At 39.7% G+C, this 19,248-nt stretch overlaps 1 protein-coding gene across 1 annotated transcript; it reads right to left on the bottom strand.

The window, feature by feature from the left end:
* Positions 1-13,195: 13,195 nt before the first annotated feature.
* Positions 13,196-15,236, bottom strand: LORICRIN (loricrin cornified envelope precursor protein). The gene is made up of 2 exons (XM_019920088.2): positions 15,126-15,236; positions 13,196-13,887 (listed from the first exon to the last, which is right to left on the bottom strand). Exon 2 carries the CDS (start codon positions 13,861-13,863, stop codon positions 13,435-13,437), a length of 429 nt encoding a protein of 142 aa, XP_019775647.1. The 5' UTR covers positions 13,864-13,887; positions 15,126-15,236; the 3' UTR covers positions 13,196-13,434.
* Between the last annotated feature and the right edge of the window lie 4,012 nt (positions 15,237-19,248).

A 19,248-nucleotide genomic window follows, 5' to 3' on the forward strand; every position in this document is an offset into this window, starting at 1 on the left:
TGGGGGCAAAATAGATGGAGTCAGAGGTCATTGCTTCAGAAGAGATGTGTGGGGTAGAATTAGCATGTTTTACTAGTGTTCCAGGTATAGATTTTTCTAGATGATAAAAATTCTTACACTGTATTAAAAGAAGTCCTCATATGTCAATGCATTTTGTAAAACTAGGTTATTTTATTTTATTTTTTTTGTGATATGCAGGCCTCTCACTGTTGTGGTCTCTCCTGTTGCAGAGCATAGGCTCCGGACACGCAGGCTCAGTGGCCATGACTCACGGGCCTAGCCACTCTGCGGCATGTGGGATCTTCCCGGACTGGGGCACGAACCTGTGTCCCCTGCATCGGCAGGTGGACTCTCAACCACTGCACCATCAGGGAAGCCTAAAGCTAGGTTATTCTTGACACCAAAACTACAGATGGGCAGTAGTAATTTTATTCAAATGAATAAAATTAGAAAAATTGCAAGCCAGTCTCTATGTATTCAGATGCAAAATCCTAAAGAAAATTATTAGTAACCCAAATCTAGAAATGCACAAAATGATATGCAATAACTTGACTTTCACTCCAGGAATGCAAATTCCTGTCCATGAATATCGAGAACTCTTATGATTCAACTAGAGAAAGACAGTCAACCTAGTAGAAAAATGGGCAAAATATATGAAAAGACATTCTGTAATAGAGAAAATATGACTGGCCAATAAATATATGAAAAAGCTTGGTCTTCTTAGTGGTCATGCTGATAATTGAGCTATGTAATTTGAGATGTCTAAAAACGAACAGAAGAATAAACCTGAAGTTCAAGTTAAAACCATAAGATATGCATAAATTAGTAAAAATTAAAGTGTCTGACAATATCAAGTACTGGTTAGGATGTGGAGGAACAGGAACTCTTATGTAGTTCTAGTGGAGATATAAATTGTAACAACCACTTTGAAGAACAAGTGGCATTGGTAAGAGTAAAGTTGAAGATATACATAGTCTAAAACCTGGTAATTCTGCTAATTCTACAGAAACTCTTACATATGTAACAAATAAATATGTATTAGAATATTACAGTAGCATTGTAAAACTTGAAAACAATTCAATATCATCAACAGTACAATGAATAAATGTACTGTGTGATAGACACATGTAGAATACTATACAGCAGTGAAAATTAATTTTATGCTTCAAAATTGATGAACCTCAAAAACTTCATGTTGAGGAGATTGGTTCAAGATGCAGAGTAGAAGGACGTGCTCTCACTCCCTCTTGCGAGAACACTGGAATCACAACTAACTGCTGAACAATCATCGACAGAAAGACACTGGAACTCACCAAAAAAGATATCCCACATCCAAAGACAAAGGAGAAGCCAAAATGAGATGGTAAGAGGGGCACAATCACAATAAAAATCAAATCCCATAACTACTGGGTTGGTGACTCACAAACTGGAGAACACTTAAACCACAGAAGTCCACCCACTGGAGTGAAGGTTCTGAGCCCCACATCAGGCTTCCGAACCTGGGGGTCCAGCAATTGGAGGAGGAATTCCTAGAGAATCAGACTTTGAAGGCAAGCAGGATTTGATTGCAGGACTTCGACAGGACTGGGAGAAACAGAGACTCCACTCTTGGAGGGCACACACAAAGTAGTGTGCGCATCGGGACCCAGGGGAAGGAGCAGTGACCCCATAGGAGACTGAACCAGACTTACCTACTAGTGTTGGAGGGTCTCCCGCAGAGGTGGGGGGTGGCTCTGCCTCACCGTGAGGACAGGGACACTGGCAGCAGAAGTTCTGGGAAGTACTCCTTGGTGTGAGCCCTCCCAGCGTCCTCCATTAGCCCCACCAAAGAGCCCAGGTAGGCCCCAGTGTTGGGTCGCCTCAGGCCAAACAATCAACAGGGAGGGAACCCAGCCCCACGGAACAGCAGTCAAGTAGATTAAAGTTTTACTGAGCTCTGCCCACCAGAGCAACAGCTAGCTGTACCCATCACCAGTTCCTTCGATCAGGAAACTTGTACAAGCCTTTTAGATAATAGCCTCATCCACCAAAAGTGCACAGAGCAGAAGCAAGAAAACTACAATCCTGCAGCTTGTGAAACAAAAACCACATTCACAGGAGGATAGACAAAATGAAAAGGCAGAGGACATTGTACCAGATGAAGGAACAAGATAAAACCCCAGAAAAACAACTAAATGAAGTGGAGATAGGCAATCTTCCAGAAAAAGAATTCAGAATGATGATAGTGAAGATGATCCAGGACCTTGGAAAAAGAATGGAGGCAAAGATTGAGAAGTTGCAAGAAATGTATAACAAAGACCTAGAAGAATTATGGAAGAAACAAACAGAGATGAACAATAAAATAACTGAAGTGAAAAATACACTAGAAGGAATTAATAGCAGAATAACTGAGGCAGAAGAACGGATAAGTGACCTGGAAGACAGAATGGTGGAATTCACTGCTGCAGAACAGAATAAAGAAAAAAGAATGAAAAGAAATGAAGACAGCCAAAGAGACCTCTGGGACAGCATTAAATACAACAACATTCGCATTATAGGGGTCCCAGAAGGAGAAGAGAGAGAGAAAGGACCCGAGAAAATATTTGAAGAGATTATAGTCAAAAACTTCTGGAACATGGGAAAGGAAATAGCCACCCAAGTCCAGAAAGCACAGAGAGTCTCATACAGCATAAACCAAAGGAGAACACGACGAGGCATATAGTAATCAAACTGGGAAAAATTAAAGACAAAGAAAAATTATTGAAAGCAGCAAGGGAAAAATGACAAATAACATACAAGGGAACTCCCATAAGGTTAACAGCTGATTTCTCAGCAGAAACTCTACAAGCCAGAAGGGAGTGATATGATATACTTAAAGTGATGAAAGGGAAGATCTTAAAACCAAGATTACTCTACCCGGCAAGGATCTCATTCAGATTTGATGGAGAAATCAAAAGCTTTACAGACAAGCAAAAGCTAAGAGAATTCAGCACCACCAAACCAGCTCTACAACAAATGCTAAAGGAACTTCTCTAAGTGGGAAACACAAGAGAAGAAAAGGACCTACAGAAACAAACCCAAAACAATTAAGAAAATGGTTATAGGAATATACATATTGATAATTACCTTAAACGTGAATGGATTAAATGCTCTAACCAAAGGACACAGGCTTGATGAATGGATAAAAAACAAGTTACATATATATGCTATGTAAAAGAGACCCACTTCAGACCTAGGGACACATGCAGACTGAAAGTGAGGGGATGGAAAAAGATATCCCATGCAAATGGAAATCAAAAGAAAGCTGGAGTAGCAATGCTCATATCAAATAAAATAGACTTTAAAATAAAGAATGTTATAAGAGACAAGGAAGGACACTACATAACAATCAAGGGATCATCCAAGAAGAAGATATAACAATTATAAATATATATGCACCCAACATAGGAGCACCAAAATACATAAGGCAACTGCTAACAGCTATGAAAGAGGAAATTGACAGTAACACAATAATAGTGGGGGACTTTAACACCTCACTTACACCAATGGACAGATCGTCCAAATAGGAAATTAATAGGGAAACACAAGCTTTAAGTGACACAATAGAACAGATAGATTTAATTGATATTTATAGGACATTCCATCCAAAAACAGCAGATTACACTTTCTTCTCAAGTGTGCATGGAACATTCTCCAGGATAGATCACGTCTTGGGTCACAAATCAAGACTCAGTAAATTTAAGAAAATTGAAATCATATCAAGCGTCTTTTCTGACCATAACACTCTGAGATTAGAAATGAATTACAGGGAAAAAAACGTAAAAAACACAAACACATGGAGGCTAAACAATACGTTATTAAATAACAAAGAGATCACTGAAGAAATCAAAGAGGAAATCAAAAAATATCTGGAGACAAATGACAATGAAAACATGACGATCCAAAACCTATGGGATGCAGCAAAAGCTGTTCTAAGAGGAAAGTTTATAGCTATACAATCCTACCTCAAGGAACAAGAAACAGCTCAAATAAACAATCTAACCTTACACCTAAAGGAACTACAGAAAGAAGAACAAACAAAACCCAAAGTTAGCAGTAGGGGAGAAATCCTAAAGATCCGAGCAGAAATAAATGAAATAGAAACAAAGAAAACAATAGCAAAGATCAATAAAGCTAAAAGCTGGTTCTTTGAGAAGATAAACAAAATTGATAAATCTTTAGCCAGACTCATCAAGGAAAACAGGGAGAGGACTCAAATGAATAAAATTAGAATGAAAAAGGAGAAGTTACAATGGACACCACAGAAATACAAAGCATCATAACAGACTAGTACAAGTAACTCTATGCCAATAAAATGGACAACCTAGAAGAAATGGACAAATAATTAGAAAGATATAACCTTCCAAGACAGATACAGGAAGAAATAGAAAATATTAACAGGCAAATCACAAGTAATGAAGTTGAAACTGTGATTACAAATCTTCCAACAAACAAAAGTCCAGGACTTTTGTTCACAGGTGAATTCACAGTTGAATTCTATCAAACATTTAGAGAAGAGCTAACACCCATCCTTCTCAAAGGCTTCCAAAAAATTGCAGAGGAAGGAACACTCCCAAAGTCATTCTATGAGGCCACTATCACCCTGACACCAAAACCAGACAATGATACTACAAAAAAAGAAAATTACAGACCAATAACACTGATGAATATGGATGCAAAAATCCTCAACAAAATGCTAGCAAACAGAATCCAACAACACATTAATAGGATCATACGCCATGATCAAGTGGGATTTCTCCCAGGGATGCAAGAATTCTTCAATATACACAAATCAATCAGCGTGATACACTATATTAACAAATTGAAGAATAAAAACCATATGATCATATCAATAGATGCAGAAAAACCTTCTGACAAAATTCAACACCGATTTGTGATAAAAACTCTCCAGAAAGTGGGCATAGAGGGAACCTACTTCAGCATAATAAAGGCGATATAACACAAACTCATAGCAAACATCATTCTCAATGGTGAAAAACTGAAAGCATTTCCTCTACAATCAGGGACAAGACAGGTTTGTCCACTCTCACCACTATTATTCAATATAGTTTTGGAAGTCCTAGCTATGGCAATCAGAGAAGAAAAATAAATAAAAGGAATACAAATTGGAAAAGAAGAAGTAAAACTGTCACTGTTTGCAGATAACACGACACTATACATAGAGAATCCTAAAGATGCCACCAGAAAACTACTAGAGCTGATCAATGAATTTGGTAAAGTTGCAGGATACAAAATTAATTCACAGAAATCTATGGCATTCCTGTACACTAATGATGAAATATTTGAAAGAGAAATTAAGGAAACTCTCCCATTTACCATTGCAACAAAAAGAATAAAATACCTAGGAATAAACATACCTATGTAGACAAAAGACCTGTATGCAGAAAACTATAAGACACTGATGAAAGAAATTAAAGATGACACAAACAGATGGAGAAATATACCATGTTCTTGGATTGGAAGAATCAACATTGTGAAAATGACTACACCACGCAAAGCAATCTACAGATTCAATGCAATCCCTATCAAACTCACTGGCATTTTTCACAGAACTAGAAAAAAAGTTGCACAATTTGTGTGGAGACACAAAAGACCCCGAATAGCCAAAGTAATATTGAGAAAGAAAAACGGAGCTGAAGGAATCAGGTGCCATGACTTCAGACTATACTACAAAGCTACAGGAATCAAGACAGTATGGTACTGGCACAAAAACAGAAATATAGATCAATGGAACAGGATAGAAAGCCCAGAGATAAACCCAGGCACCTATGGTCAACTAATCTATGATAAAGGAGGCAAAGATATACAATGGAGAAAAGACAGTCTCTTCAATAAGTGGTGCTGGGAAAACTGGACAGCTACATGTAAAAGAATGAAATTAGAACACTCCCTAACACCATATACAAAAATAAACTCAAAATGGATTAGCAACCTAAATGTAAGACTGGACACTATAAAACTCTCTGAGGAAAACATAGCAAGAACACCCTTTGACATAAATCACAGCAAGATCCTCTTTAATCCACCTCCTAGAGTACAGGAAATAAAAATTAAAAATGGACCTAATAGAAATTAAAAGCTTTTGCAAAGTACAATCAAGATGAAAAGACATTCCTCAGAATGGGAGAAAATATTTTCAAACTAATCAAAGGATTAATCTCCAAAATATATAAACAGCTCATGCAGCTCAGTATTAAAAAAACAAACAACCCAGTCCAAAAATGGGCAGAAGATCTAAATAGACATTTCTCCAAAGAAGACATACAGATCGCCAGGAAGCACATGAAAACCTGCTCAACATCATTAATTATTAGAGAAATGCAAATCAAAACTACAATGAGGTTCACCTCACACCAGTTAGAATGGGCATCATCAGAAAATCTACAAACAGCAAATGCTGGAGAGGATTGGAGCAAAGGGAACTCTCGTGCACTGTTGGTGGGAATGTAAATTGATACAGCCATTATGGAGAACAGTATGGAGGTTCCTTAAAAAACTAAAAATTAGAATTACCATATGACCCAGCAATCCCACTACTGAGCATATACCCAGAGAAAACCATAATTCAAAAAGACACATACACCCCAATGTTTATTGCAGCACTATTTACAATAAATAGCCAGGTCATGGAAGCAACCTAAATGGCCATCGACAGATGAATGGATAAAGAAGATGTGGTACATATATACAATGGAATATTACTAGCCATGGATAGGAACAAAATTGGGTCATTTGTAGAGACGTGGATGGATCTAGAGTCTGTCATACAGAGTGAAGTAAGTCAGAAAGAGAAAAAGAAATATCGTATATTAATGCATATATGTGGAACCTAGAAAAATGGTACAGATGAACCGGTTTGAAAGGCAGGTAGTGAGACACAGATGTAGAGAAGAAACGTATGGACACCAAGGGGGGAAAGTGGCAGGGCTGGGGGTGGTGGTGGGATGAATTGGGAGATTGGGATTGACATGTATACACTGATGTATATATAATGGATGACTAATAAGAACCTGCTGTATAAAAAAATAAATAAAATAAAATTCAAAAATTAAAAAAAATAACTAAAAATCCCCCAAACTTAATGTTGAGTGAAATAAGCATGTCATAGAAGATAACATAAAGTATGAATCTACTTATATAAATATAAAAATGTGCTTAAAATGAAACATATGATTTAGGTATATATTACACATACAGTTAACAGTTAAGGAAATGATTTTATTAAATTTAGGATGAAGTGAGATTGGAGGCTGTTACTGGGGAGAGGCACCCAATAGGCTTCCACACTACTGGTAATTATCTATTTCTTCAGATGTGTGTTGAGTATATTAAATAATTGAGGTATTAATTTTATTATTATTTTTAGATTGTAACTATACAATAATACCTGTTGAATATATGAAATATTTAACAATTCTTAAAAAGAAAACAAAAATGTATATATTTTCCCCATAAAAAAACCACTATAATGCAAGGAAAACAGCTTATAAAATTAAGGTGATCTGCTAGTAATGTAATTGCCTGCCAGAACAAAAATCAACAGTCTTTTAGAGAAAGAAAGTAGAACCAAAATTCTCAACATTACTACATGTATTCTCATCCGCCACCCCCCAAAAAAGCAGATCAAGAGATGACCAGAGGGTGGAGTTAGCAGACTTTAAAACAGTTAGCTGTATGATAAAAAGTAGATAGGAAAAAGTGGTCAAAATAGGTAATCAGATGTGAAATCTCAGTAGTAAAATGGGTTCCTTACAAAAGAAACAAATGGGCATTCTAAAATATAAAGTACCATATTGAAATGAAAAATTCAGTAGATCAGCTTTACAGAAGACTGAATTTAGCAGAAGAATCAGGGAACTTAAAGAAAGGTAAGTAGAAATTACTCAAACTGAAATAGAAGAGGAAGATAGAATGAATAAAACAGAACAAAGTGTTTAAGACTTGTGGACAATATCAAATCAGCCAACAAATGTGTAGAGTCCCAGAAAGAAAGGAAAAGAGACAAGGGAGAAAGGGAAGAATAAATCTTTGAGGGGATAATGTTAAAAATATTAAAAAAATTAATGAAACACATCAAACCACGGGTAAAAGAAACTCAGAGAATGCCATTCAGGACAAATACAAAGGAGATGATATTCAGCCTATTTTAGTCAAAACTACTGAAAACCAAGGATGAAAAGAATACATTTAAAAACCAGTCAGAGAAAAGGAACATATTACACTCAGGGAAAAAATCACTGATTCTTTTACTCTGTCATCTCCATTTTGCTGTTGAGCCTATCCAGTGAGACTTATATTTTTCAATTCTAAAATTCAATTCTACAATTGGCTACTACATTTTTTAGTTCTAAAGATATTTACTTGATTCTTTTTTGTATCTTCTATTTCTTTGGCAAAGCTTTGTATTTTTTTCATGTTTCAAGTGTGTTTGTAATTTCTTGTTTTTGTAATATTATCTTTAAAAATCCCTTTCAGATAATCCCCCAATTAGTATCATTTCAGTGTTAGTATCGATAGTATCTTTCCCTGTTCAAGTTGAGACTTTCCTGGTTCTTGATGAGTAATTTTTGATTGTGTGCTAGACATTTTTGGCATTGTGTTATAAGACTCTGGATCTTATTCAAATCTTCTATTACAGCAGGCCTCCCTCTGCTAATACTGCACCAGTGAGGTATGGGTGGTGGTGGTGTTTACTCTCCACTGGGTACAGGTGGAAGTCTAATATTCCCAATCTTTTTTTCTCAGATGGCTGGCTAAAGTAGGATGGATATTGTCAAAAAAATTTCTGCCTTGCCAGGTCACCTCTTTTTCAGTCCTTTGAAAGGAGAAAGCAGGTATTCTTGGGGCTACTTTCTGCCTGTACCTGTTGGTATTTCTTGGCTGCAGACTTTGTAGAGCTCAACCTGGACTATATAGAAGGCAAAAAGAAAACCCAGGGAACTTACCACAGTGTCAATCCTCAAGTTCTGAGAACTCTAGCTAGTCTGCCTTCTTCTCTCCACAGTTCCAGACTCTGCTTATATTTGTGTTATATATTATGCCCAGATATTTTAGTTATACTAAGCAGGGGCAATAGAATGAAATGCATCTACTCTATCTGGTACAAAACTAAAAGTCCTACTTTCATTTAAAAAATATAAAAATAATACAGTGCATGGACTATAAGATCTTTAAGGCTGCTGTTTTGATTTCTGTAAGTTACTGCTGTAAAGTGATGAAGGTGTGGTGACTCTACAAATGGAAAAATTGGGGAGGAATACTTTGTGTTTTTGTCTCCAGCAGTGACTGGATAGGGAGAGTACTGTGGTTTTTTGAGATAGGAGGTGTTTTGCTTTGAGTAAATCAATGTTAACATTTACCTAGAGCTGGTAGAATTAGGTTATGAAACGGGGCCTGCAGAGTTCCTGACCAGGCTGATGTTTTACATCTCTTTTGAGGGCTATGCAATTAACAGAGCAACTGTAGCTTCTTCCTTGTTAATTGGAATGCTACCTGTGTTTCCTCATGAACTCTCTGGTGCTGGTGTTTAACATCTCATACACTTATGCTGTATTTTCCCAAGTTGGGTGAAGGTCCTTCAAGAGAGCAGAAAATAGCTCCTTTACTTCCTCCTGTCCCTGCAGGTACTTAGAAAAGGGTCTTACACAATGTAGAGGCTCATAACTATCTGATAGGACTATTCCTTCTTCTGTGAGTCTGGTTAGCATCAGCTGCTTCTAATGTGCAGCACCTGATTTTAGAACTTGCAGACTAGGCTGTGGACTATGAGAGAGCACATCTTTCCAGGGCAGCCCTTTTTTAAAAAATTTTTTATTGAAATATAGTTGATTTACAATGTTGTGTTGGTTGTAGGTGTACAGCAAAGTGATTCAGTTATACATATATATATATATACATATACATATTCTGTTTAAGATTCTTCTCCATTATAGGTTATTAAAAGATATTGAATATAGTTCCCTATGCTATACAGTAGGTCCTTGTTTGGTTATCTACTCCATATATAGTAGTGTGTATATTTTAATCTCAAACTCCTAATTTATCCCTCCCCCCCTTTCCCCTTTGGTAACCATAAGTTTGTTTTCTACGTCTGTGAGTCTATTTCTAGTTTGTAAATAAGTTCATTTGTATCATTTTAAAAGATTCCACATATAAGCAATACCATGATATTTGTCTTTCTCTGCCTAGCTTACTTCACTTAGTATGATAATCTCTTGGTCCATCCATGTTGCTGTAAATGGCATTATTTCATTCTTCTTTATAGTTGAGTAATATTCCATTGTGTATATATACATCTTCTTTACCCATTCATCTGTTGATGGACACTTAGGTTGCTTCCAAGTCTTAGTTATAGTAAATAGTGCTGCTGTGAACACTGGGGTGCATGTATCTTTTCAAATTATAGTTTTCTCCAGATATATGTCCAGGAATGGGATCACCGGATCATATGGTGACTTTGTTTTTAGTTTTTTAAGGAACCTCCATACTGTTCTCCATAGTGGCTGTACCAATTTACATTCCCATCTACAGTGTAGGAAAGTTCCTTTTTCTCCACACCCTCTCCACATTTATTATTTGTAGAATTTTTGATCATGGCCATTCTGATTGGTGTGATATGATATCTCATTTTAGTTTTGATTTGCATTTCTCTAATAATTAGTGATGTTGAGCATATTTTCATGTGCCTGTTGGTTATCTGTATGTCTTCTTTGCAGAAATGTCTGTTTAGGTCTTCTGCCCATTTTTTGATTGGGTTGTTTGTTTTTTTTGATATTGAGCTGTATGAGCTATTTGTATATTTTGGAAATTAAGCCCTTGTTGGTTGCATAGTTTGCAAATATTTTCTCCCAGTCCATAGGTTTTCTTTTATTTTTTCATTTTGTTTATGGTTTCCTTTGCTGTGCAAAAGTTTTTAATTTTAATTAGGTCCCGTTTGTTTACTTCTGTTTTTATTTCCATTACTCTAGGAGATGGATCTAAAATAATATTGCTGTGATTTATGTCAAAGAGGGTTCTGCCTACATTTTCCTAGGAGTTTTAGAGTATCTGGTCTTACATTTAGGTCTTTAATCCATTTTGGGTTTATCTTTGTATATGGTGTTAGCGAGTGTTCTAATTTCATTCTTTTACGTGTAGCTGTCTGGTTTTCCCAGCACCACTTGTTGAAGAAACTGTCTCTTTATTGGATATTCTTCCCTCCTTTGCTGTAGATTAATTGACCATAAGTGCGTGGGTTTATTTCTGGGCTTTCTATCCTATTCCATTGATCTATATGTCTGTTTTTGTGTCAGTACCATATTTTGGTGCAACTGCAACTTTCCCAAATCCATTGATGAGGTCTAGTAGTTTTCTGGTGGCATCTTTAGGATTTTCTATGTATAGCATCATGTCATCTGAGAACAGTGACAATTTTACTACTTCTTTTCCAATTTGGATTCATTTCATTTCTTTCTCTTTTCTGATTGCTGTGGGTAGGACTTCCAAAATTATGTTGAATAAAAGTGGTGAGGGGGGCATCCTTGTCTTGCTCCTGATCTTGGAGGAAATGTTTTCAGCTTTTCACAATTGAGTATGATGTTAGCTGTGGTTTGTCATAGATGACCTTTATTATGTTGAGGTATGTTCCCTCTATCTTACTTACTGGAGAGTTTTTATCATAAATGGATATTGAATTTTATCAAAAGCTTTTTTTGCAGTTTTTTAAAACACATGTTTATTGGAGTATAATTGCTTTACAATGGTGTGTTAGTTTCTGTTGCTTTTGCATCTGTTGAGATGATCATATGGTTTTTATTCTTCAATTTGTTAATGTGCTGTATCACACTGTTTGATTTATAGATATTAAAAAATACTTGCATCCCTGGGATAAATCCCACTTGATCATAGTGTATGATCCTTTTAATGTATTGTTGGAGTCAGTTTGCTAGTATTTTGTTGAGGATTTTTGTATCTATGTTCATCAGTGATACTGACCTGTAATTGTCTCTTTTTTTGGTGAAATCTTTGTTTGTTTTTTTTTTTTTTTTGCAGTACGTGGGCCTCTCACTGTTGTGGCCTCTCCCGTTGCAGAGCACAGGCTCTGGACTCACAGGATCAGTGGCCATGGCTCACGGGCCCAGCCGCTCCACGGCATGTGGAATCCTCCCAGACCAGGACAAGAACCTGTGTCCCCTGCATCGACAGGCACACTCTCAACCACTGCGCCACCAGGGAAGCCCATCTTTGTCTGGTTTTGGTATTAGGCTGATGGTGGCCTCATAGAATGAGTTCAGAAGTATTCCTTCCTCTACAATTTTTTGGAACAGTTTCAGAAGGATAGGTGTTAACTCTTCGATCCACCTGTGAAGCCGTCTGGTCCTGGACTTTTGTTTGTTGGGAGTTTTAAAATTACTGATTCAATTTCAGTACTGGTAACTGGTTTGTTGATATTTTCTATTTCTCCCTGGTTCAGTCTTGGGAGATTGTACTTTTTAATGAATTTGTCCATTTCCTTTAGGTTGTCCATTTTATTGGTATATAGTTGCTTGTAGTAGTCTCTTATGATCCTTTGTATTTCTGTGGTGTCGGTTGTAACTTCTCCTTTTTCATTTCTGATTTTATTGATTTGGGCCCTCTCTCTTTTTTTCTTGGTAAATCTGGTTAAAGGTTTATCAATTTTGTTTATCTTTTCAAAGAAGCAGCTTTTTAGTTTCATTGATATTTTCTATTTTTTTTCAAGTTTCATTTATTTCTGCTATGATCTTTATGATTTATTTCCTTCCAATAACTTTGGGTTTTGTTTGTTCTTCTTTCTCTAGTTGCCTTAGGTACAGGGCAGCCCTGTTTAAAAAAGCACTGAGCTCAAGGAGTAGACCCAAGGTGGCTACTCAACCCACCTGGGGCTGTTTATTGAAGTCTCCTCCCAGGATCTTTGTGTTTTGGGATCACCTCACGATTTTAAGCCATAAATCAGAGAATTTATATTTTTGGTCCTTGGTTGCCAGCCATTCCTCCCTCCCCTGATGACTCCCACCTATCCACCCACTCTCCGCCAATAGAATAAATATATTTGTTTAATGAATGTCCCTGTGGATGAGTGGGTGGAGGAAAAGAGAGGAATGGAATGGAATGGAATGAACGAACTTGGAAGCCACAAAGATGTCTGGAAACGCAGAAATTCTCATGAATTGCAAATTTATTGACTGAGGAGGCAGTGGGGTTGGGAGGTAGTTGCACAGAAACAAAGGAGGGAAAACTGCAGAACAAGATGCAGCCCCAGAGCTCAATGGCTTCGTTTGGGAGGATGAAGACGTGAGGGGTTGAGAAACATCAGTGCAATATCATGAGAGCGCTAAGCCCATCGGCGCCCACGGAGAACACCTCCAGCTCCTTCGTCTCCGTGGCGTCCAGGGGGCCTTATTTGCATGGCCAGGAAGGCGTCTGCTTCTGCTGGGTCTGATGGCAAACAGGGACGCCCTGGCTACCCCCGGAGCCGCACCCGGAGGAGCCGTCCCCGGAAGAGGCACCACTAGAGACGCCTCCGTGGCTCTGGCCCTGGACCTTCTGGTCGGAGGAACCGCCGCCGCTGGAGTTCTTCCCACCGGAACCTCCTCTGCAGCCTCCAGAGCCGTCGCTCCCGGAGGAGCCCCCGCCGCAGCTGGAGCCGCCACCAGCAGAGTGGTCTCCGCCGCCGGAGCTGCCACAGCTCCCGGAGGACTTGACGCCTTTACCGGAGCCGCCATCGGAACCACCGGAGCCGCCGTCGCCGGATTTGCCGCCGCCGCCAGAGGTTTTCCCGCTGCCCACTGGGGGTTGGGGGGTGGGCTGCTTTGTCTGGCAAGACATGTTTGTCTAAGGAGGAACGGAAACCTGGAAGGAAAGCAGAGAGCATCACTGGACCAGCTGCAAGAGGATGCTGCGGCAGAGGCAGCTGCATCTACGGCAACGCCCGTCGTCTTCTGAGCAGCGCTGCCTGGGCCAGGCTTGAGCTCTCTCTGACTGGATATGGGGAAGAGCGCTCAGCTGGGACTCCTAGGATTAGTGCTTTTAGAAAAAAGTTGTGTTTCCCCTGCGGAAGTCTTTACCAAGTTTTAAATAGCCCACTTAGTGGTGCCCATTTCTCTTTCTCTCCCAGCTCTGCTTCTGCCCTCTACTGTGTGATCTTGGGGCGAATGACCCACACTTTGCCTGTTTCCTCACTTCCTGTAAGATGAGATGGTTTGAGTATTTCACTTCTCAGTTCTCCTCTGATCCCAACACTGATTCTCTGAGTGCAAATATAAAATTACCACAAACCTCCACCTAGGGTGGGGGATTTTATCTATCCCTGGCACAACAGAGGGAAGTTTGTCTGAATGTCAGAGGGCTGTTGTACCCCATTCCTTGCAAAAGAGAATTAGTTCAAACTCTTGGTCTGTTCCACTGACCTCAGCCATGATCTCTGACCAGTTATCAGAAAAGGCAGGCTCCCCCATGGTCCTGTCTGGAAACAGATGAAGGACCCCCATGGTCCTTTGGACCAGCATCTCTGACCAGAAGATATCGGCTTTGCTTACACCCAAGCTTGGCTGAGGGAACCCTAACTAGGAGGAAACTGTGTCCCAACATCTCACAAGTCATTTCCCTCTCAGAACATCTTGTGTAAAACAGGCATTGGGTTCCTATGACTCCTAAAACCTTCCCCCTCTGCAGCATTCTCTAAATCATTCTTCCTGTTCTCTGAGAATACATTCAGCCTGTAGTCCTTACAAGTTCACAAGTCCCATCCAGCCCATTCACAGGCTGCCTGGGATAATCTCTGCAGAATGCACCTCTGTGCTGGGCACAGGGCATGTCCCTTACAAGGGTGCCAGAGAGACAGGAGATAATCTTGTTTTTGTGGTATTTACATTCTGGCCAGAAGATCAGAAACACCATCTGCACAGCAGCAGCTCAGCTCTCTTTCCTGTCTGAAGCCCCTCTAAACATGAATGCAGTTGGAAAGGCAGAGGTCCTGTAGGTCCCAAAGAGGAAAGAGGACTTGCCTACCTGTCCCCTGGTCCACATAGCCCATGCAGGCCTGAGCAAGACCAGCTGGGAAGATGAGAGCCAGTAGAACCCACACTTACCCAAAGCACCAGGAAGAGTGAGTGAGGAGAGGAGATGCTGGCTATGTGAGGAGAACTGGAGCTCCTGAGGTTTTATACTCTTGAGTCCTGACTCATCTATTGATCTGGACCAGCCTCTCATGTTTGGCCTCATTTACGTGATCTATGGCTGTCACCCCACCTCCCTGTGATTGCAGTCACAGGGTGACACATTCATGAAGATTTTGGCATTCTTGAGATGGGAAGCCTCATGTGTGACTGGCCCCTTCTCTGTTGCAACTGTGAGGCAGGCTGGCCAGCGGGGACGGCCAGCCAGAGTGGATGGCGGACTTTGTTTCCAAAACCAATGGCATGGGGTGCATGCCATAACCAGAGGGCTGTGCTTGAGGAATAGGTCTCAGACTCTTCAGGCAGCCTAAGAGAGTCACACTGGAGATCTTAGTCTTTGGTCCAAGGAGTAGGACTTTTCAAATCCCACTGTTTGGCTTCTGATCCTATTGCTTGGAACTTCTTAGAATTTTATTTATTGATTAAAAAAATTTTTATTGGAGTATAGTTGATTTACAATGTTGTGTTAGTTTCAGGTGTACAGCAAAGTGAATCTGTTACACAAATACATATATCGCCTCTGTTTTAGATTCTTTTCCCATATAGGCCTTTACAGAGTATTGAGTAGAGTTCTGGAGCTTCTCAGAACGTTAGAGAGATCCTGTTTCTCCTTTCCAAAAATTTTCTCCCCCAGGATTTCATGTGTGCTTCACTGGGATGTTCCTGTTGCTCCCAAGAGAGTGTGTGAGCCCCCAGTACCCAGTTCTGTGTTGCACACCATGGACAGTGCCATAAATAATGGGACACTGGTACCTACTTTGATTTATTCCTGAAGGCAGTGAATGTCTAAAAATACTGGTCCTCACTACTGACTTCCTTTGTGGAGGAACAAGCTAAAGAGATCAACCATGTGGTCCTTCCCACCATAGCCCTTTGTCTCTGGGGTCCTGTTGTCTTGTGCAGTAACACTGACCTCAGCCTAAGAGGCAGCCTTGGAATGGAATGGACTTGAGATTAGGTGACTGGGTTTGGGTGCTCCCTATGCTACTTGCTAGCTGTGTCACCTGTGTCACCTTGGGCAAAGTCATAGCACCTTACCCAGTGCCTGCACACAGGAGGCACTTGGTAAGCATTTGCTGATTGTTGAATGAACAACGTTTCTGATGCTCATTTACCTTGTCTATCAAATAGTAATGGAATGGTAATACCTGTTTCACCAAAGCCATGAGGGAGTCCACAGATGGCTTGAGGCAAGCTCTTATCTAGAAAAATAACTCAAAAATTCCTAGTTGACCCTGGACGAGTAGCTTCAAACTCTGTGTATGAAGAGCAGCATTTTTTTTAAACATCTTTATTGGAGTACAATTGCTTTACAATGGTGTGTTAGTTTCTGCTTTATAACAAAGTGAATCAGTTATATATATACATATGTGCCCATATCTCTTTCCTCTTGCATCTCCCTCCCTCCCACCCTCCCTATCCCACCCCTCTAGGTGGTCACAAACCACCGAGCTGATCTCCCTGTGCTATGCGGCTGCTTCCCACTAGCTATCTATTTTACATTTGGTAATGTATATATGTCCATGCCACTCTCTCGCTTTGTCACAGCTTACCCTTCCCCTTCCCCATGTCCTCAAGTCCATGCTTTAGTAGGTCTGTGTCTTTATTCCCGTCTTACCCCTACGTACTTCATGACCTTTTTTTTCTTAGATTCCATATATATGTGTTAGCATACGGTATTTGTTTTTCTCTTTCTGACTTACTTCACTCTGTATGACAGACTCTAGGTCCATCCACCTCACTACAAAGAACTCAATTTCATTTCTTTTTATGGCTGAGTAATATTCCATTGTATATATGTACCACATCTTCTTTATCCATTCATCTGTTGATGGACACTTAGGTTGCTTCCGTGTCCTGGCTATTGTAAATAGAGCTGCAATGAACATTTTGGTACATGACTCTTTTTGAATTATGGTTTTCTCAGGGTATATGCCCAGTAGTGGGATTGCTGGGTCATATGGTAGTTCTATTTGTAGTTTTTTAAGGAACCTCCATACTGTTCTCCATAGTGGCTGAACCAATTCACATTCCCACCAACAATGCAAGAGGGTTCCCTTTTCTCCACACCCTCTCCAGCATTTATTGTTTCTAGATTTTTTGATGATGACCAGTCTGACCGGTGTGAGATGATATCTCATTGTAGTTTTGATTTGCATTTCTTGAAGAGCAGCATTTTGCCCTCTTCTTTCATCACTGGAACTCAACTGCTATTGTTTCAGATACTACATTTGAAGTTAGTTCCACACAGCTATGTATTGAAATGGCATACATAATAGTAAATAATAATAAATTGATGGTTAATTATGGTGGAGTTTTAATGATCCAAATGATCTGATTAGACTGTGGCCTTCAGACACTTGTGGCACTAGTTTCAGTTTGGACAGTTTTAGTTTGGACAGCATGAAGGTGCTCCCCTTCTGAGAGAATAACCAGGAGGGAGGAGCCAGCATGTTTCAACTTGAAGCTGAGGCACCGTGGAGATTTTGGAGGAAAACAGGCTCCAACTAGATGATTGTCATGGGTATAACAAAGAACAGTTTTATTTAGCTGGGTTCACTGGAGAAGTGGAGAAGATGTGGACCATGGTTCCCACACTAATCCCACACTAATGTTGTCCCATTACTGTGTGTACCCTTGTCCTTAGGAAAATGTAAGTAAAAGGATGCCAGCAGAGTATTCATGAGAAAGAAAGTCTAATTCTGAAGTCACAGCCCTCCTACCTTTTTTTGGTGTGTGTTAAAACTTCATTTCTTTTAAAAGTGATGCTGACAAGATGTTGTAGTTGTTTCTTTCATGTCCTTACTTGTCAAAATGAGAATTTGGCTATCGTATAATTTTGTTATCACATTCTTTTTGAGGGAGATGTGTTACTTCTCCATGAAATTCCAAAGTTTGGGAACCTCAAGGGCAGGTGACTCTAAAGAGCTAATAATCTTGAAATTGCCCATATTGATTTGGAGGACTCATGTTCTTATAAGAAAGATATGATATATTCTTTCTTTTTATCAGACTTAATATCCTAATGCTTTATTCATTAATCCAGCCAACACCAGTGTACTGGGAAGTATGCTAAGGATTATGGAGGAGAGTTTTCAGAGCTGTATGTGGATCTCCTTGGTAGATTTGGGGGAGGGGTACTCCATGCCTACCTCTGCCGCCCTATATGACATTTAATAAGGAAAATCTTCCAGCTAGTGCATCTACTTTGTTAACATATAGAAGAGGCTGATGCAACATGGTATTGACAGCAGTGCTTGATCTTGTGGCTCTGAGTTAGCCTTGCCTGAGGTGTGAGTTTGTGAACCTAGTTCTCCATTTTATCCCTCTAGTCCAGACGTAGGGGGATATCTGTGTGGACAGAGGTTGATGATCACGTATTATCATATCAATGAGGAAATGATGGAAGTTTTTAGAATTATGACACTTAGGTATTTGGAGTTTTGCAAGCCTTGGCATGTCAGATTTCTAAGACTTTTAGCCTTTACATTCTTAAACTTGCATGTGTGCTTGCTAGCTCGTCGGAGTTCAGCAGCCTCACAAATTAGGTCATAATTCCTGCCTATACCTGTATCCTCAGAGGGGATGGCCCATAAAGCAAATCTTCCACAACTTGGCATTAGTAGGTATGCAGTAAATCTTGATGGAAAATTGAAGGGAATTCTTGAGTCCCATTGACTAACAGCCCTGTAGGAGGCAGGGCCTGGTCTGTGTCCCCAGGCAGTCCCCAGTGTGAGGGGAGATCACAGCTCTTGAGCTGAGGGAGCCCCCGATCTGATAGAAACCCGTTCGTCACAGTTTTTAAGTACCTAAAGTTTCACACATGCATTCTCATGACAGTACTGACAACCTACCTAACTGAGGGAAAAAGGGCAATGGATGGTTTGTAAAGAATAAAATGGACACAGGGCAGGGCTTTGTGAACATTGGCAGGGCAGGTATAGAGCTTGCAAGCCCTTGGTGTTGTTTATATTCAATGGGAAAAGTTTTCTCTTACGGTAGCGACCCAGGAGGTATCTCAGAGCCCCGGGAACCC

Source organism: Tursiops truncatus, chromosome 1, assembly GCF_011762595.2.
Source record: "Tursiops truncatus isolate mTurTru1 chromosome 1, mTurTru1.mat.Y, whole genome shotgun sequence".
NCBI lineage: Eukaryota > Metazoa > Chordata > Mammalia > Artiodactyla > Delphinidae > Tursiops > Tursiops truncatus.

Bases quoted from the DNA above. Each gene is read 5' to 3' on its own strand.
- LORICRIN (XM_019920088.2), bottom strand. From the start codon at position 13,863: ATGTCTTGCCAGACAAAGCAGCCCACCCCCCAACCCCCAGTGGGCAGC.